This window comes from Merops nubicus, unplaced genomic scaffold, assembly GCF_000691845.1.
Source record: "Merops nubicus isolate BGI_N331 unplaced genomic scaffold, ASM69184v1 scaffold2562, whole genome shotgun sequence".
Taxonomy (NCBI): domain Eukaryota; kingdom Metazoa; phylum Chordata; class Aves; order Coraciiformes; family Meropidae; genus Merops; species Merops nubicus.
This window is the reverse complement of record NW_008594050.1, coordinates 9032-29788: the sequence shown is the minus strand read 5'-3', so window position 1 is coordinate 29788 and position 20757 is coordinate 9032. Positions and strand designations below refer to the sequence as shown.

The window sequence follows — 20757 nt, the reverse complement described above, 5'->3', positions numbered from 1 at the left end:
CAGGTTTGCCTGGGTCATCAAAGGCAAGTGGCTACTGAGTCCCCTCCAAGCCACCCTCACCAACCACCCTGCCCACAATAAGGGCACTTGGTTAGGCAGTGAAGCACTTGGGATGGGATGGGATTGGGATGAGATGTTGTCAGGCAGAAAAAGCCACACTGGACTAAACTAGAAGGGACTTCAAAGCAGGGGTGGCAGGGGTGCTTTTGGTGGGTTCAGGAGACTTTATAGAAGGGGAAGAAATGGGGGACCACCAGTGGGGCATCTAAGGAGAGTCTGGGTCTGATTCGCAAGCATTGCCTCTGCCTCTCACAGCAGTGATGGGACTGAAATGAGGTCAGAGGGATGGAGATTTGTGATTATCCATGTACAGACAGGTCATTCTGCAGGGATATGGGACAAACCCTACCACGATTCGAAAAGAGTCATCCCAGACCCCAGAGAGCACCCTGAGGGCAGGAGGGGCAGGTGGCACACACACCACCAGCAGCACCACAGAGGTGGACATCAGGCCAGTTCCATGCAGACATTTTTCTCCTCAAAAAGGTAAGATGCAGCTGCAGTCTGTGTGCAAAGAGGGGATGAGGACCCAGTGGGAACCCATGTTGGATGACAGTGAGTGGGAGCGTGGGAGGGGACCTGGCTGCGGCTTGGGGATGAGGCAAGCCAAGGCTTTTGGAGGACAAGAAAGGTGGAAGCAGACTTCCTGGAAGATTATCTCATGTTTGCACAGCTTCTCTGGAAGAAGAAAGGAGAAGGAAACAAATCAAATGTGCTGATAGCACTGGTTTGGAAGATGTGAGCTGCAGGACATCAGGTCTGGTGGCCTGGCATGGCAGCAGAGTGGCTGTGCAGAGAGCTGGCCATGGCACCCTGGTTTCTAATGCCATTTTCCCCTGGGAAGGGCTCTGCAAGAAGAAAACACCCAACACCCTGAGCCCCCTTCCACACAGTCTGCATCTGCCCTGGCCCTCCCACCTTCACTTTTACACCTCTCATCATGTCCCTGATGTACAGACCCTCAAGCCCTACAAACCACCAGGGTCACGCCACTTCCTACACAACGGTTAAAAGTAAGGAGCAGTAATTAATGGAAAATTGAACTAACAGCATTCTTCAACCAGCATCTCCTCACACAGAAAACTTCATGTGCCAAGATCTGAGCTCTCTTTTCAGGTTTGTTTGAGGCACAAGGTCAGTCTTCCTTTCCCTTAGTTCATTAATCCTGTTCCCAGTCCTATCAGAAGTGTTAATAGATGCCTCCTCCTTTCCCTTTACTAATTAATCATGTCCCCAGTCCCACCAGAAACATTAGTAGATATTTCCACTATCTGCTTTTCATAAAACAAATCAGTACATGTGAGGTATTTGAGGTCCTGGAGAGAGGATGAGGGTCTCTGGAGGACTGGGCTTTCCTCTGTGTTCCTGCCCCAGCAGTGGACCTTTGGGCTTGGCTTTCATCTTCTCCGGTCCCTTCAAAACTGCTGTGCCTGGAGTGCTCCCAGCAACCTCCCAGGCCATCCGCAGTGGTGGCACAGCCTCTTCTCCAGGTGTGGAGCTTCAGGGCCTCCACTAGATCTGCCTGGTTAGGCAAATGGAAAGGCTAGCAGGCATCTGTGTAGAGAGGAGAGGACAGCTGGGCTGTGCACATGATTTTATTGGTGTGCAGACCAACTGCAACCTCACTAGAACTTATAACTACCTCAAGTTCTCTGGCTGAGGAAAAAACCCTACTTGAGAAATTAAAATGGGTAAGGATGGACAAAAAAAAAAAAAAAAAAACAACGTAAAGATGGGAAATCTTTTCTGACTCATACAGTATTTGCGGTTTTACGTGGACAATCATAAAAATTAATATTTAACAGGGTACGTGAATAGGCTTCATGTGACAAATGCCAAAGAAAATGAAACAGTACAAGGCACTTGCACACCAGGCATGGTGGTCCCTGGCACTGACACCATCTAAACCCTCTCTGGAGGAAGCCTTCATCACCATCAACCATGGCTGAAAGGACAAAGGTGAGACTGTAACAATAACCAACTTTCCTAAATTTACCAGAGCCTTCTTGCTAGGAATAATAGAATTGGAAAAGGCAAGTCAATGTGCTGGCAGAAACAGCATTACAAATGATATGGTAGATAGCAAAAAAACCCTACAAACAGAGGTCAAATCTAGATCTTAGATGGTGATGCAAAGCCATTTAGCATTAGACAATCTACTAGCAGTCAAAGGAGGGGTTTCTCCTCTCATTAACACCAGATATAATGGCAAAAGACACCTAAGGATTTTTCATAAAATGAAAAAAAAAAAAAACAAACAAGGCACCCTTTTGCTGAATTGGGAGAGTCCTGCACAGCTGTCAGGAGGGGGCACCAAGACCAAGGAAACAGGGTGTCTCAGTGGTCTGAAGGCTCCTGAAGAGTAAAAGCAACAGTCTAAAACACTTTCTCAAACTGAGGCACACCTTCTGGTGCACCCCAGACATCTCCAGACATCTCTCCCTGGAAGTGCTGCAGCTGAAATCTTGTTCCTCAGGAGCTGGGAGCACTGGTAGTGGAGCTGCCAGGGTGGCTGTGCTTGGGGACTGGCTAGGCATCGTCAAGCTGGTGGCAAGTTGTGGCTTTTGCACCACTTGGTAGGGGTTTTTTGTGGTTTTTCTCTTTTTGGTTAGTTGTTTTTCTGTTTTTTTTCCAGTGTTAAGAAGGAAAGAAGGAGGGAGCTGGAGGATGCCTGGATTTACAGCATTTGTTTTCCCAAGCCACCGCTACGTGTGATGGAGCCCTGCTCTGCTGGCAATGGATACTCACCTGCCCACTGGTGGAGTGACTGAATCCCTTATTTTGCTTTGCTTGTGTGTGCAGCTTTTGCTTTACCTGTTAAACTGTCTTTATCTCAACCCACTAGTTTTTTCACTTTTGTCCTTCCGATCCTCCTCCCCAGCCCCAAACTCTGGCAGGATTCACTGGTGAGCTCCTCATGGCTCCTGGCACAGAGGGGATTTCCACAGCTCTACATGGGTCAGTCCTGTGTCTTGCTTGAGTATCCCCTGTCTGTTCTACCTGCCCAGGGAGCTCTGCAGGGAAATCCTTCCTCTGCAGCACAGCTCATACTCTGGAGGCCTGGGGAAGATGTGGCAGCTAGGCTGTGCAACAGCCTAGGCATGGGGCAACAGGAGGGACAACCTGAAAGCCCAAAACCAATGGCAGGTTTGCATTTAAAAGACCTCAGAGGTATCATCAGCCCCTTTAAGTGGACCCAAATGCCCAGAGCACCCATGCAGCACTGTCCTGTCCCCCTCCCTGCCTGCCCCAGTGATACCCATGAGGTTTTGAGAGGCCATGGGAAGAGCTTCCCTCCACCCCCAGCCCCTTGACCATCTCCATGCCTTGACCAGCTGGCAGCAGTGCAGTTGCTGGAGCTGGGAGAAGAAAGGACACCACTCTCCAATATCATATGAAGTAAATCTTTATTTTGTGCCTGTGCTCGGCAAGCTGATGCTGGTGAGGCCACAGAACCCCAGGAGCTGGTGCCTGGCTGGTCGCTGTGTCGCAGGGCCTTGGCATGTCAGTGCCATCCCTTAGCAGGGATCTCCACAGCCATTTCCAGGAGGATGACTTTATTAGTCATCATCTTCCTCCCCCCAAGGATGTTGGGTAGCCTGTACCAGGCCACACGCTCTACATCATGGGTCAGTACGTCCTTTCATTTCATGAAGCTCTGCAACTCTTTTCTGCACCCAGGGAAGCTCTGGGTTTGCACAGACTTTGGTCCCATTTGTGGTCTCAAACCTGCCAAGATGAAACGTGAAGTTTCATGAGAAATGACAACTGTAATCTTACTTGTGTCCATGCCATCCTCCCTTCCGTGTGCTCCTTCTCCTTTCCCTTTGGCCCTGCATGCTGCCCCTGCATACTTGGTCCTCCAAGCAGCTCATTCTGCATCCCAATGCCCCTAGAGCAGAGACTTCAGGAGCAGCAGTGGACTCATGTCCTTAACTAAGACCTGTAGAAGTGATCAGACAGTCACATCCTCCCCTTTTCATGCTGGACAACTGCCACTTGTGGAGGCCATGCAGACACCCAGTCCTGTCCCCAGATGGGATGGATGAACTGGAACAGTTCACTGGAACAATTCACCCAGAGAGGTGGTGGAGGCCACATCCCTGGAGACATTCAAGGTCAGGTTTGATAGGGCCTTTAAAGGTCCCTTCCAATGCAATGCATTCTATGATTCTATGATGAACTGAACCCTGAATTGCCCAGGAGACAGCACAATGGTGTGGAAATGATCAGGACTTACACAATTGCTGGGGAATAACACTCCTTGGGAGTTACGTAGAAACCCTTCAGGTTAGTCAGCCTGAGACGTGTCTTAGCATAACGGTAGCAGCACTCCCTTGGTGCATAAGGCGCTGGAAAAGACAAACAGGGAGACAGTGAACACTGGCTTCGGAAATCTACTTTTAAGACCTTACCCTGTGACAAGGCTGGTGCACAGAACATCTGCTAAGTCCTGCAGCCCTGAGGAGCCCCAGGTGCTTTCCTTCCTTCCCAGGGCAGACAGCTGTTCCAGGTTATCACCCAGCTTCAAAAGCCTTGCCATCAGCTTTGCCAAAGCCACCCAAACCCAGGACCAGTCTCCATCCCTCCCTGCACCCTGGGATGTATCACCCTGCCCCAACCAGGGGATTGCGTCTCCTGCCAGCAGCACCATCCCCACTCCATACTAAGGTTTCTTGCCTGACCTCCCCACGGAGATGACCCCAAGCCCCAGCCCGCAGCAGCGGCCCATGAGGTGCCTTTACCTGCATCACAGCAGAGGGAGAACATGAGTATCAATGGAAGCAGCAGGACCATCCTTGCACAGAGCATAGTGGCTGTATGAGGGCTCTTCCTTGCAGGGTGCTGCTCTGTCTCTTTGAGAGCTCAACTGTGAGCTCAAGCAAGAAATACTGCAATTTATCCTCTCCACCCACTCCCACATTAGCCCTTTTCCAAAGAATTTCAACCAAATTGAAGTGAAAGCCCTGTATGTTTCCATCCAGCAAGGGAATTTCCATGACACTTGGATTCTTCAGGGTTACTGACGGAGATGATACCTAGAAAGAATGAGCAGACTGCAGCACTTCTGCATTCATACAGACAGGGCTTGTAGGAAAGCCACAGGGGAAGTGAAATCGTCCTCTGCAGAGTTGTGAACTCCAGGGCTCCCAAACCCACGGACAGGGATTTGTGGCAATAGGAAAAGCAAAGCCTGTGCAAAGTCCCTTTTCAGCCCCAAAGTCAACATAAACATGCTGGAGACGGTCGGATGGCTTCTGAACTCCCTAGAGAGCATTAAGGAGAAACAGGGTAACAGCTGCTGCCACCAGCTTGAAAGCTGCAAGATGTCAAATACTGCTAGAAATCACACCACATTCCATGCTTTTCCTGTGGAGAGGAACACAAGTTTCCCAACAAAAATACTGTTTGTAGTTGGGAAGTGTGGGGTGAAAGGAGAAAGGGCTGTGACCAAGCCCCGCCTTGCAGATGAGGCTGGCTTAGCCCCTTGGCTTCAGGGCAGGACAGGAGGCTGAATTAGGCTGAGGGAAGGGGAAGGAAAAATTGGTATTCAAAGTTCTTGGGTGTTTTTTTCCAACATCTTTATCTCCTCACAGCCTTGAAGCCTCCCAGATTCTGCAGCCTCTCTGGGTTAACCCAGGAACAGCTTCATCAGCAAGGGATGTCAAGATCCTACTGTGCTTGACTCTTCCTTCCTCACTCAGCCACTCAGAGCACCAGACCCTTCTGCACGTCCTTGCCAGTCATACACAGCCCTCGCTCTGAATTTTATTCTCCCACTCACCCATTTTTTTCCAGGCTGTTAGTGGATGCATGAAGCAGCAGAGAGCTGTGCAGACTCCTGGGGCACCACAGTCCCCCTCCACCCACTGTGAGCTACCCATAGGACCACTTCAAACCTTCTTCACATTGGCACCCTGCAGCCACCCTCTGCCCCTTTGGAGCAGGACATTACACCTGACACTGTTATCCTTGGGTGTCTTTTTAAAAATGGGGGAGGACCACCCAGTGCTGAGAACTGCTCTGGTCAAGCCCAGGTTTTCTCATGTCCAACTGCAGTAGGAGACACATTTTCTGCTGAAGAAGGCTCAAGGAGCCCAGACAGGTTATTCTGGTTCTTCCCAATGTAGTAGAAATGACATTTTAGCTGCTGTGCTCAATGCCTGTGAGAGATTGAGTCCCTACATCTCCAAAGCATGACTTGGTCCCAGAGGAGCTACTATGGGCCAGCCATGCTGTGTAGCTGCCAGAGGACTAAACATAAAGCATTTCCAAAGAGGTTCCCACAACCCCTAAGGACAGTGCTGTTCCTTCCTGTGTGTGTTCAACCCAGCCAGTCAGCATCTCACTGGGTTGTAATAAACTTCCCGTGCCCTTCTGCTCCTCGCCAAAAGCATCTTTCCTTCCTCCCAGAGCTTTGTGGGTTCTCCATTCCTTTCTTGACCACCTCCTCACGTCTGCTTTGCCCCAGGCTCCCTTCTTGAAGACTCACATGCCACTCCAGGAGCCTCTCCCCAAACCTGAGCTATAGCTTCTGGGACCAGAGTGGCCACCAGTCCCCTAGAGACCATCCCCGCAAACAGCCTTTTGGAGACCACAACACTCTGCAACACAGAGCTGGGGATGTGGGCCACATTGCTGCTCCTGATGCATTTTTGTCTTGTCTGTGGTGTGCACAGGGGAAGGCCCACCAAGCACAGGTGGCATAATGCTGACATACCCATGGCATATGTCCTCAAGCTGGGAGAACACAAGCTCCCCTGCAGCCATGAAATGAGGGAACATGCACCCTGCCCTAACCATCCAAGGCTTGGACCCTGATCAGCCTCAAAGGAGTTCGAGGCTGGATAGACACGGTCTTGCTGCAAGCCCATGACACGTCTCCCATGGCGTGGCTGAACAAGTACAGGGTCACCCAGAAGCTGAGTCAGGGATGGGTGCTTTAGATGAAGAGGATCTTGAGAACAAAAACACTAGTGGGAGTCTGTTTCTGCAGAGCTGTGTTTGCTCATTTGGCAGAAGATCTGGCCTGGGATGCTCTGCTTCCCCCTTTGCAGCTTTTCAGGCTGTCACTGTCTCAGCCAATTCACAACTCCCTGGAGACCTTTTGGTGTTTATTCTTCTACCTTTTTCAAAAGGGAAAGGCTTAAGTGCAGTTATTAACTGATGAGTCCTGGAAAGCCCCACTGCTCACCCGGCTTCCCTTTTCATTTGAGTGGGCTCTGGAGAATTTGCTTGTTTACATGAAAAATGAACAGCATCCTCTTGATTCTGCAAGGAGGGAAGCTTGAGGGACAGCTCAGGTGCAGCTTTTGGCAGAAGTGGTGGCAGTGTGAGGAGGAAGGAGCTGGACAGAACATGCCCCGTGCTTGGAAATGGGATCTCAGGAGCTAACTGGGCACACCCGGCTTTGCTGGAACACAGCCACACAGGCATCATGCTGCTGGAGAGAGCACAGGCTCTGTGCTGCAAAAGCACCTGGGCTGCCAAGTCAGGACAGAGGTGGCTGAGCATCCCCAAGTGCCTGAAACCTGTCCCCAAGCAGAAGGTGGGAGGGTTAGCAATAGGTTCTTCCCTATTATCACAGCGTCATAGAAAGGTCTGGGTTGGAAAAGACCTTAAAGATCATCTAGTTCCATCCCCCCTGCCATGGACAGGGACACCTCCCACTAGACCATGTTGCTCAGGGCCCCATCCAACCTGGCGTTGAACACTTCCAGTGATGAGACATGCACAGGTTGCTCAGAGCACTGTCCAGCCTGACCTGGAATGTTTTGAGGGATGGAGCCTTGACCACATTTGTGGGCAACTTGGGCCAGTGTCTCACCACAATCACAGTGAAGAATTTCTTCCTAATATCTGATCTAAATCTTCCCTCTTTCAGTTTAAAACTGCTACTCCTCATCCTATCACTGCACTCCCTGATTAAAAGTCCCTTCTTTCCTGTAAGCCCCATTTAAATACTGTAAGACTGCTATAATGTCGCCCTGGAGCCTTCTGTTCTTCAGGTTGAATTATCTTCTGTTCTACCCTACTACTTCTGTTCTACTATTTGAGTCCTCTCCATTTACATTATGAAACATTCTAGTTTTATTTCCATTGAAAACTCTGCTTTCAGAGTGTAAAGCCCTTCCAGATTTCTTTCAGATGCTCACTCGAGGGTCTCTTCATCTCTCTTTTGAAGCTCTGGTTGGCCCAGAATACAACCACAAAGCAAAGGCAATGCCTTTCTGGAGTCAGTGTTCACTCTGCAACCATGCCAGGTCCTACAGTCTGGAGACATTTCACGAAGAGGAACACAGTCTCTTCCAAAGTCCGCTTTCTACAGCTGGACAGTGGGGACCACCAAGTACTGGAAGGTGGTGATCCCAGCTACATCCCGCATGGTAAGTCCTGCCTGGCATCATGAGACACAGAGGCTGAAGGAAGGTTGTGTCCAGGAGTCCTTCCCTAGGGGATTATCTGCACTGTTACTTGGCAAGCTCACCCACTAGTGCAGGGGAGAGAGCAGAACCTCACCACAGCTGGGCAGGGACCCCTCACCATGATGCACCTGGACCGGAAATTGGAAGTGGACACTGCTAACAAAAAGTAAGAAAAAGTATGTGACACCAGTTTTCTCAAATGCACTGAAAAGGAGATGTTTTTCCATTTTTCTTCAGTGAGATTGGTCAGCTACTTCAAGGTTAAGTGCAGGTTAGAGCTGAGATGTCCGGAGGAGCTGCTGCTCCCAAGGCAGACTGTGCTGGAAAGGCTTCTGCGTCAGGTAGCAATCAGAGGAAATGATGCTTGATGAGGACTTCAGCCTCCTTTATTTCAACCCTGACCTTTTTTGTGCTCCTAGAATTAGAGACAGCAGTGGAGAGCTGCTCCAGCTCAGCTTTTAAAGCAAAGCACATTTTTCCTTGCACTTCAATAGCTCTTTGCCTCCTTAGCCCCTCATCCTTGGTCCCTTTCTTGCAACTGATGGCAACCCTCTCAACCTTTGTCTTTTAAAAGTTTTAAACAGGCACAGGGACTGCCCTGGGGACAGCACCCCAAGCACCACCCAGCAGGATGCTGGACAGAAGGGTGGTGGGTGGGCTACACATGGGTGCCATCACCTTGAAGCTCAGCAGTCACAGTGTCCCAGGGCAGGATAAAAGGGAGCCTCTCATGCCCTCCTGCCAGATCTGGCCCTGGGGCAGCCCAAAGACATCCCAGGCAAAGTCCTTGAGGAGCTGGTGGAATTAATTGGCAGGGGCTGAGGGAGGGAGACTGGAGGCTGGACAAGGCTGCTGGAGATGAAAAGAATCACCAGTCCCTGGGGGTGCCTGAGGCTATCAGGCCTTTTCAGCTGGATAACGGTGGCAAGACCAAGGGAATGCCTTCTTGAGGAACACTGCAGGGCTCACTGTCCTCATCCCCCATGGAGACTTGGGCAGCAGCAGTAAGAAATGGGATGCAGAGATGTTGCAAGGGGTTCCAGTGCTTTGGAGCACCCACTGGTGTCCTGCCAGGTAAGGGAAGAATTCTTGCTCCCAAGGTCAAGCAAGCTGGGGGCGTTTGACCACTCTCAGAAGCCTCTGAGATGGCTCCAGGTTGAGGGACAACAGGGTTTGGGGATCTCTTAGGTGGCATGAGCAGCCTGTGGGATAAGGGGGCAGGTCTTGCTCATGTGCTCAGGCAACAGCAGCACTGGGGTCAGGAAGGAGTTTTCTTCTGGGGCAGATTGGCACAGATCCCCAGGGATTTTTTGCCTTCCTCTGCAGCATTGAGCATTACCATTTGTCAGGGCTCCTCTGTTCTGTTTTGGCTGGGTTACTGCCTGCTGCTCATGCACCATGAAGATGACCTCTCATGCCCTGCAGCTGGGGGGAGGAAGGCTTCCCCCCCATCACTGGGCTAGCAAGTGTCTATGGTTTTGTTTTTTTTTTTTTTTAAATTGCCTCTGCAGCACTGAGCATGGCCATTTGCCAGGGCTCCTTTGGGCCATTTTGGCCAGGTGCCTGCTGCTTGTACTCCATGAAGTCAGCCTCTCATGCCCTGCTTCCAGGGGCAGGAAGCTTTCTTGTCCTCTGTAACATTAAGCACAGCCCCTCTGAGGGTTGTAGCTCCTCTGGGTTTATCCAGCGGAGACTTCAGCTACAAGACCAGCCCTTGCAGTGACATAAACATTGAGAAAATCCTCATAAAAGTGGACATTACACGAAGCATGGAAGAACCACAGCCACAAAGCAGAACTGCACTGCAACTGCGGAGCCAAAGCAGCCAAGGGGACATCCTGCACTCTGATAAGCCAGCATTATGAAAGAGGTGGTCTGTTCACTTGACCAGAGGCTGCCCCAAGCACAAACACGCTTACTCAGCATTTCTTAGAAAAACCACCACGCTGAATAGAGACAGACATTTTGTACATCACAGTCCAAGTCTCAAACCAGAGAGGACAGAGAGGGCTTCACAGCAATAATCGTGCCTCCCATGTCACCCTGGAGAGAAGCCAGGACTTGGATAAGACAGTAGCAGAGGTATCTCACTTTCCGGTCTAGACTGCAGGGAGCAGTGAGAGGGGACAACACAGGAGCCAAGGGTGACCCCAGCAGCTGAGGGGTGACACAGTGTCTGAGCATGGGACACAGAGCCACGTGCTGGCAACAGGGGCTGTCAATGGTCCCAGTCATGCTAAAGTGAGGAACAAGATCCAGGAGCCATTTAGGATTGTTAGAGGGTGGCCACTCAGCAGCAGAAGGACACGTGGACAGAGGGAGGGCTACAAAATGAAAAGACCCAGCCAGCCAGGAGACAAGATACCTACAGCATAGGCCTATCCAAGAGGCAGGGCCAGAGACAGGCTATCAGAGCAGCACTTCTACAACACATTCAAAACAAGGCCTAGAGACTCAGGCCTGGGATTAAATGGGGCTTGTGGGCCTTGGGCAGAGGGGAGATGTGGGGTTGCGAGGGGGAACAGGAGTGGTTGGATGAGTCCATCCACAGACGAGGCAGTGTGGTTAAAGCCAACGAGTGCCCTCAAGGCCTGCCATCGTGACTTCTGAGGAATCCTGTGGGGTTGTGAAGGCATGGAGGTGAGCTTGTGTGGAGTGTCAATGACTCCTTGGTCTCATAAGGTCAACATAAGCAGCTGGCTAACAAAGTAGTGGAGAGGGCTTGCACTAATATGGAACTGAAACCAAAGATATACGTCAGCAAGGGACCAGGGTGGGCACAGCATGACCATGGGACCCTGTCTCCTGCAAACTGGGGGAAAACCTCGAAGGAGAAGCACCTGTCTTTCACACTAGGTACAGAAGACAACTTTTGTTCCACCTGGACTTGACAAACTTGGCATTAGTTTTCTTCTGGGCCAAATTCTACACCTGAGGCAGCCCATGGGCTTCCAGGAAGAGGCCAGGAAGGTGCCCAGTTGGACATCCTTCTCACAAAGTCTTTTCCTGGACTGTCAGACACAGAGAAGCCAGGGAGGAGCAGCAAAGCTGGTGACCATGTGCCACCAGTCAGCCAAGGAAACAGGCATCCAAAAGCTCCGTCAGGGCCCCCCACCAGTGCCTGCACCCACTCTGAGTGTGGGAAATGATTCACCAGTGTCGCGGCTGGCTTGTTTACACAGCACTCCCACACTCTCTGACTCTAACAAAGAGGAGGAGAAAAAAGGAAAAAAAAAAAAAAAAAGCTATTTTTCTTTCCAAAGGATTTCTTATCTCCTAAATGACCTTTCTGGCCTGGTGACTCATCTGGGGGAAGTTTTCACAGCATGCTGGTGGTGCCAGAGCATGGGGTAGGGTGGCTGCACACCACAGGGTAAAGGCATGGCTGGGACAAGGGCTCCTGGGATGCAGGGGAGATGCTGACCCCTGATCTCCTTGCTCCTTCCAGCTCCTCACTCCAGGCAAGTCACTGGGCATTGACTCTTCTATTGCATTGCCTTTCCCACCTCGCCTTCCTGACACTAGAGAGAACGACACATGGGCAACCCAAGCCCTGCTGGAGTGAGAGGAGGTCCTGCCTCAACCCTTGGCCACTTACAGGACAGGCTCAGAACATAACATTTGTTTTTTTCTGTAGGTTACTGTGTGGTTGTAGCTTTGCTTAAAGAAAGCAAAAACCCAAATGTTTTTTCAGTATTGTCTTGGCAGGATGGGAAATGCAACTCCCTGAGAGAAAATATACTCCCTGCAAATTTTTGGCAAGACAGTGAAGCTGTGGAGGAATAGTCTGACTAGTTGCACTGGCTTTGTCAGCTCTCAGAGATGCTGAGATTCCCCCCATGGTGCTTAATAAAATGCACTCATCTCCACACCTCTCCAGGGACCAGGCTCGGTCACCCAGCCCTGGGCTGAATCCACCGAGCACAAGAGTTTTAAAATAAGGACTTTATTTGATTTCTAGAAAAAAATACAGAACACATATCTCTCACACACACAGAGTCATATATGTACTCAATACACAAATCAAACAGAGCTTTTAACAGTCACTGAGCTTTACAGAAAATAACATTTTTAAGCCACATGAACCAGTGACACCCACAAGCTCCATCCTACTGCACCAGAATTTACCTTGTGCCCTCCCATACTGCCTATCACACAGCAGTTCCACCCCTTCCCACCCTGGGTTTCAACTGCCCCCCACGAGGGGTGCCAGGGCCCTGCCTGTAAACAGCTTAGAACCAGGGCAGGGGACCAAGACAAGCACAAGAATGGACCCAAGCTGTAGGAGCTTGGATCAGCTCCTGCTGATGAGTGCCAGCATGACCATGGCATCAGAGGAGCCAACCATGGAGCTGAAACTTGTGCCTTTGTAAGTACTGTGGTGGGACTCAAAGTGATCAGATCTGGTGCACATTTGCTCCAAGCTGAGGACTTCACCTCTAGCAAGACAGGCGTCCACTCCATTTACTGCAGTGCCTAGAGAATGACCAAGCTCCCATGGACATGCCATGGACAATCCAAGACCAGCAAGGATACAGAGAAGGCACAGTGTTTTCCCATGTTTTCCCAAAAAGGTCTGGACTCCACGATGCTCCAGTAGCAAGAACAGGACATAACATACATTCAAATGGCTACATAATTTTACGACAAAATTAGTATTTTTAGTGTTTCATATAAAACTAATGCCATAGATCAGCAAGGCCACAAGCCTCAGCCATGCATGAGTGAAGTGGGTAGGGAACAACACTGACAGTCCCTGATTTACCATCCACATAACTCAACCCCAGCCACTGTTAGACTGCTGGGCTGCACAAGGAAGGGCTTCACACACCCGCAGCTCCTAATTAGAAACAATCTGTACTTGCAAAGCAAGCTGAATCCCTGGCTCCCTTCTCTCAAGTCAACAGAATGCAGAAATAAGGGAATGAATGGTGGCAGAAAACCAACACCTGCAAATCTATCCTATACCTTCGTGGCTGGGTGTATGCCCTGAAGGTATGATCTGATGGAGCTGATAGGCCACCTTCCTCTAGCTCTGCATTACAGCTGGCCAGTTGGTTTTTATTTGATTGTCTTCCTTACTATGTATTTTTGCTTCCATTTTTTTCTATATGCATATTTATACTCTGTGATTTGATCCACTGACATTGCTTAGATAGGGATCTGACCTTTGATATGTGTCTCTGCCTACAAAGCATCATATTGTGAAGGCCTTTGCACACTCCAGAAGAATTCATACTGGAGTCTATGTTTCATAAGGGCTTTCAGGAACTGACCACAGATCAAAGATAATGCAAAAGATAAAAGTAATGTCTAGATGTGTGAAAATCAAAATCAATTTGTGTTAAAAAAAAAAAAACTGACACTGTTATGGTGCTTTAATAGCCTGGGGATCAGTGCTATCAAAAAAACAAACAAAACATAAACTAAAATGCAGCTGAAATGTAGGACCACAAACATGTATTTTGTGCATTTTTGTAGATCAGCAAATATGTTTATTTCTAGAGAGAATCTGCAACCAGAAGGATGGTACATCTGCTGTGGTGGAGTAATTCCTATATAACTAAATGCACAGTTGCCTTTAGCTCCTCCAAGAGAGTATTTCCTGGGTTTTGGGCTTGTAAAGAACAGCAAAAACCCTCCAGTGCTATCAGAGGAATAACAAAGTTATTGGATGACTTGTTTTCTCCCATTTGCAAAAGCTCATCCACATTATCCTGCCCTGGTGTTGGATGCAGCTGGACACAGGACACATCAGCTGAGTGAGGGGTTTTATTTTAGTTGATTTGCCAAGATCCAGGTCTCAGACTAAAGCTTCCAGAAGAAATGCCCATAGCTGTTGAAGATGGCCTGATCTCAAGGAGAAGATAGATCATGGGTTACCAGCTCCTCTGAACATGAAATCAGTAGCACTGACCTCCAGCCCCCTAGTCAGCTGTGGTTTCCATCACATCCCTCTGAAAAGCTAGACTAGCCTTTGAGTCTCCAGCAAGAGTAAATGGGTTATTGATCAGCTCAAGGAGAACCAGCACCCAGCTGACCACCAGCATCAGCCTCCATCTGACAGAGCAGCCACCTGCAGTGCAAAGACAGAAGCAGCAGAGTGTTTAAGTGCAAATTGTGTGGGTTTGGTATTATGATTGCTCAAGGTGGCTGAGCCCGAGTCCAGCAGCATGGGCGAATGGCTGGCTTCTCAGCTGGGGCATGAAGAAACATAGAAAAATTCCCAACAACACTTTGGAAATTCACCTCTGCCTACCACCTCGCAGAGCTTCCAAGCAGCTCCGGGACAGCACGGCCTTTGCATGTAACAGTGCCAGAAGAAGGAAAGCATCTCATTTATTTCCAAAATACTGTCATGGTCAATGACAGATTAGATATATTTTTTGACGATCTCCTCTGGCAAACAAAAAGTTTTCTCCGGTATTTTTATTGCTTGCCTTGCTTCCTACCAGTCACCAGTTTAGCATAAACTTAAATTTCCTGCAGCAACAGACATGTAGTTTAGGCAAAAAATGTCCACAACATGAAGCAGTCAGATTACTTCCATTGGATAGCCACTGTTCCCCTGTCCCTCCTTGTGACAGAGCAAACCCTGTACCGTTTCTCTTGACATTTCTTCTGTTTTGACTCCAAATTTTAGATATAGCCATACAGCAGCAACACTGCAAGCCATCAGTCCACCTACCACAGAAACTGGGATAACAAAGTGCATTTGAGGTCTTGACAAGAAGCTGGGAAGAGGCAGGTCCTTTGATCTTTCTGTAGTCATCTGCGCTCTGGCTTGGCCTGAGTATGCTTGATTAGTAAAAATCAATGTCTCTGAAGGCTCTCGCTTTCCTAAAGGTGATGAATAATCAAATGTTCTGCCACCAAAAGGATCTGCAGAGGAACTGACAACCTTATTGGTATGGACAGAAGGACCTCTGTTTATGGCAGTTGTGGAGTTTAGAGCAGAAACTGAAGGAGTCTGCGGTGGAACTGGTGTGGTTGGGACTGTGGTGATTTCCATGCTGTCCAGGACGGAAGGGAGATCTGAACTAGAACTGCTAGAAGCATTGTTTGGTGTGTTGGCTCTTGCTCTTGTAGGGTCCAGCAATTCATTTGTAGAAAGTACAGGATGGTCAGTAATTGCAATGGGGTCTGAATTTGAGCTAGGAGAAGCTGTGTCTTGAACATCAGCCACAGCATAGGCAGCATGTCCTACAGGTTCTTTTGTAGATACTATGGTGTTGTCCAAGCTATGCACAAGAGCTGTGGGATATGTGGTGGCCTGGCTGGAAACCATGCCTCCTGGAAATGTTGTTGAGAGCACAGGAGACTTTAAGGAATCTCTGTTTGCTTCTGGAGTGACTTCAGAGTAGGCAGCAACTTGCTGTATTACAGGGACTGATCCTTCAGGGGGCTGTGTTGTGTCCTGCATGGCTGGTGGGAGCTTGCTGGACACCTCCGTCCTGGCAACATGATCATGTGTTCTCTCCAAAACTGTTGTGCCAGTCCCTTGGAAGGGACTAGTTGGAGCAGTGGCTTGATATGGACCTGTTAGTCCAACATGCTTTTGAAAAACACCAGGCTCCTCTGGTGCCTCTGCTGAAGCGGCGTCATGGGGAAATGGGAAGGCTACAGCTTTTTCCTGATCAAGTTTCTCTACAATCTTCTTCACCCACTCTGCCTCCGGATTTGCACAAATCTTCCGGGACTTCAGAGTAATAAATCTGAAAATGAAAAGAGTTTGCTTTAGATGATTGGCATGACAGGGAAGGCACACAGACAGCACCACTGGCTCAAGCCAATGGTAAGCACCAACAGGCTGGATGCAGTATTTATTTCAGGAAGGGCAGGTGTCTCTGAGATCTGACTGAATGAAGATCAGCTGAACATGACTCATGGGTGAAAGGTTTTCCCCTGGGAAGTTTTTTCTCTTTCAAAATCATTGTCCTGATGTATGGATGCAGCATTTTCCTCCAGCGCTCAGAGCAGGAAGCTCCACAGCACCAGCTGCCCAGGGGCAAACACACATGAAGACAAACCCCTCTAATTTACTGAGTGAGGTGAGACTTTCAAAGGTCAGCACAGCAGGTTCACTTTGGAACAACATCCTGGGCCGCAATAACGTAGTCTCAGTGATGCCCCATCTTCAGGGTAATTTGAAAACAATTATCCTAGAGTAAAAACGTAGCTTTCTTCACGTCCAAATAAACTCACAAGTCTGCATCTCTCTCCAAAGAAAAAACCTTCTTTCACAGAAGCACTTGTGCTGTCACCCTGCCTGCTTCCACTGCTCTGTTCTGCCAACCAGGACATCCACCAGGCTGGCGATGGGGCCACACTTACATGATGGCTTGTTTGGAGCAGTGAGGTTCCGTCCTGTGGTAGCTCCTTATCCGCTTCTCCTCTATCCTAGATGCAAATGAGCTGCACACGCTTGAGCACTTCAGAGGTGCTTTGGGTTGCCCTGAAATAATGTTTTCAACATATTAAACATTGTCTTTTTATTAGGTACTATAAAAACTTGCATATTTTCTTTTTCCCCTTCTCTGGGGAGAAGGATTCCAAAGGTTGCCATGAAAGTTTTCTAATCTCACTAAAATGGGATGGAGACCAATGCCACCAGGACCACAATTGTTTGTATCACCCAAACAGCTGATAAGATATCCAAAAAGTTGTGAAAAAAGCATTTTGAAAATTGTGGGGCTCTTGGGGCATGGCTGCACGTGCTTTATTGCAGACACTGTCTGGAGGGCCTCCATGCAAGCACTTGGACCTGCAGTTTATCTCCCCTTTGGGTCACAGGAGGGCAGCTCTCAGCACTGTGCCCAGAAGACACATTTCTTCCCCCCCAAAAGACCTGCTACAATAATCACCAATGGGCTCTTGGTACAGAGGTGCATACCCAAGGGCAGCATGTTTGTCCTCTAGTTATCTGAATCACATTTAGCTATTCCCCCTGTAGGAATTCTCCAGGAGAGCATCCTGCCTCTCTTTTTGCTGGTGTATGGTCTCTGAACTTGGACTCGGAGAAGGGGTTCAGAGAAAGAACCTTTTAATGAGTGACATCGTTCCCACAGGCATCTCAGCAGCCCAGCTTTACAGCAATTGCTCACCAAACACCTCTTTTCCATCCCACTGGAAAATGTGGGTTTCACTTTGCAAAGTGTAAACATAAACCCCAACCTGACCCCTTCAAGGAGCAAAGCCAGACACACCACTGGAAGTCCTTCGTTCATAGAACAGAATCCTATAATCATTAAGGTTGGAAAAGACCTCCAAGATCATCAAGTTCAACTGTCAACTCAACACTACCATGACCACTAAACCACATCCTCAGGCGCCACGTCCACATATTTTTTGAACCCCTCCAGGGACAGAGACTCCAGCACCTCCCTGGGTAGCCTGGGCCAATGCCTCACCACTCTGTCAGGAAAGAAATTCTTCCTACTATGCAATCAAAACCTCCCCTGGCACCACTGAAGCACGTTTCCTCTCATCCTATTGCTAGTTACTTTGGAGAAGAGACCAACACCCACCCCACTACAACCTCCTTTCATGGAATTGTAAAGAGCAATGTGGTCTCCCCTCAAACAACACTTGCACCAACACCAAGCCTTAAGCAACAGGCATCTGCCATGTGAGGAGAGGCTGCACAGCACAGCCTAACAACTTGTTCCTGACATCCCTGGGGTCAAGACTTAGAAAAACAAGCTCTGACCCCTCCTTTGAAGAAAGGAGATGGAGTTTGGTTTAGATCAGGCAGTCTCTACAAAATGTTGTCTCAGATTCCCAAATTAATTTGGTGAATTTGATACAGTTTGGTTGGGAATGATCCAGACACCGAGTGCAAGAATGAGCATTGCTACAGAAGCACCCTCAGCCCTTTTGATCTGAGGAAACCCATGGTTGCAAAGAACTCCCAAGCAAACACTCCTGCGGCCCCTCTGCAGGAGCACACTTCTAGGGCTCTGTAATGTTAAAGCAAAAGTGTTCACACAATAATGTCTTCTGTGACACTTTAGGGTCAAGAATATCCGCTCAGGGACAACTGACTTCCAAGGAGAGAATGGTGTTGCAGGAAGCACGGAGCCAGCCCTGTGTGACCCTGACCCTCCTCCTCTTGGGGCACACAACACTGCTTCTCCAAGCTGCATCTGAGTCTTTGCCAAAGGGGCCTGAGGGACACCTGGGATCTGGGTGTTTATCAGCCTGAGAACACCGCTCCTCAGAGGCACTAGTCCTGGCAGCCACTGGTACCCGCTTTCCAGCATAGTTCCTCAAGAGACCATGGCTAGGGAGCACCACCAGCCTTTCTTTCTGCAGAGCCACCCTGATTTCATCAGTTTAGAGGAGGTGGACACTTGGCCACAGGTAAACAGAGCCAGCTAGTGCCAAAGCAGGCAGCAAGTTCCCAGGTCAGGGCAAGCTGCCCAGAATCCCCATTGCCCACTTTACTCAGGACAGCCCTGGAGAACATGTCCGGAGGTGGGAGGAGAGGACGAAGCCCTTCATGACATCCACACCCTTCCCATCTAGTGGCAGTAGCACACAGATCCTAAGGGCTCTTTGCCCCTCTCCCTTCCCATGGTTGGAATAGATAGTCCCTTTGTCCTGGGCGAAGTCCAGCTTTACCTGCGCTGCTGAGAAGCTGTTTGGCAGCTTGGCAACCCACCCTGCTTAATTGCTGCCTGGGGCAGTAATCCCTGATCTGTGGCACAGGTGACTCAAACCAAGACCAACCCAAGGAGAAGTGCTCTCAGCTACTCCTGGTCCTCTGGCCCCTGATCAGCACCATGCTGGGGCATACCAAAGATCTTTGTCCAGCAAACAGGAAAATGTTTTCCACCAAAGAGGAAAAGAGGTGCACTGCTACATCACTTTCCTAATACAGATCATCAGAAAGTCTCTGCAACACTCTCCCCACCTTCCCCCAGGAGTGAAAAAAATCATCACGGGGCTGCTTGGGCTTCCCTGCTGCCAGGATTGTTGCCATAGGCTCCCCCAGCCCCTTCCCAAACCCAGCCTGCTCCTGCTAAGAGATTTCCCATGGCCCACAAAAGGTCTTTGGGTACCCACAGCCCGATCCAGCACCACCTTCCTCCCCACTGGCAGCACACATCACCATCCCCTCACAATCCTGGCTGCTCCCTGGGAAGCCCAGGGAAGAGCTGTGGCTCACCTCCAGCCAGGGTCACCAGGCACAAGATCCTCAGCAGAAACAGGACCTGGAGAAAAACAGCCTTCATGTTCCCAGGGTCAGCAGTAGGAAGGGAACACAGGGAAGGATTACGGGCAGTATTTCCTGCTCCCAACTGCTTATTGCATTCTCTGGAGCGCCCCAGCTGCTGTAGCTCATTTCAGGATTATGAAGCCCTGAAATGGGGTTTCAGCTGTTATTCCACTCCCCCGCACGAGTCTCAGGCTGACGACAGGAGGTGGGCGGAAGAGCAGGACAAGGAAGGAATACTGCCTGCCTTCCGAGCTAGGCGGCTCCTGGAATTCCCCAGCTGCACTTACATCAGCTTTTCTTAGTGGATGTAGGGCAGCTCCAGCCTCTTTGGCAAATTATTCAGTCAGGGACTTTCAGGAGTCAGCTGCTCCATCCTCTTGTCGCGCAGATGTGGCTCTCATCCAGACAGCCTGTGCTAAGGCAGCACTGTCAGGCTTGTAAAGCTCTCCCCACCTTCAACCCACAGATTCCCAGGTGCACCTGAAGCTCATTCTTTACCCCAAATGCAAAACCAGCTATTCCCTTCCGCTTCAACAGCCATCTTATAAGAGCAGCCTTGGTTGTTCGGCCAAAAGAGGTGGAATTTGCTAATCAGGATTATAAATTCAGCAGCTAGATGGTTGAGCTCATGCCAGGCTGCCTCTTAGGAGCATCGTTAGAGCAAAGGGTGGGCAGGGACCCAATGGCCTCCCCAAGCAGCTCCTTGCTCCCTGGGCATGCTGTCTGCAGCATGTGGTGGTTCCTCCAACATATGGCAGGGCTTCGGCTGGAGGGCTTCCTGGCACCAGCCCACAACCTCCTCTGAGGCGGATATACCAAAACAGTGGTCACATCCTGCACCTTTACTTTTTCTTTCATCTCAGATCCCAGCAGAATACAGAACAATTTCCCCCTGCTAACTCTCTCAGCTGTAAGATGAAGATAAGATCAAGACTGAGACAGTGTGGCTGCCCTCAAAATATTTTTTCCCCAGAGTCTTTTTTAGAGTGGTAGAAACCTGGCTTCTCTGTGCTATGGGAAACTCCAGCAACTCCAGTTAGGATTTTATTC

General features: G+C 49.5%; 1 protein-coding gene across 1 annotated transcript; it reads right to left on the bottom strand.

The window, feature by feature from the left end:
- Positions 1-15021: 15021 nt before the first annotated feature.
- LOC103768453 lies at positions 15022-19723 on the bottom strand. The gene is made up of 4 exons (XM_008935595.1): positions 19657-19723; positions 16821-16941; positions 16111-16201; positions 15022-15456 (listed from the first exon to the last, which is right to left on the bottom strand). The coding sequence occupies exons 1-4, from the start codon at positions 19721-19723 to the stop codon at positions 15022-15024; spliced, it is 714 nt and encodes a 237-aa protein (XP_008933843.1).
- Positions 19724-20757: the final 1034 nt, after the last annotated feature.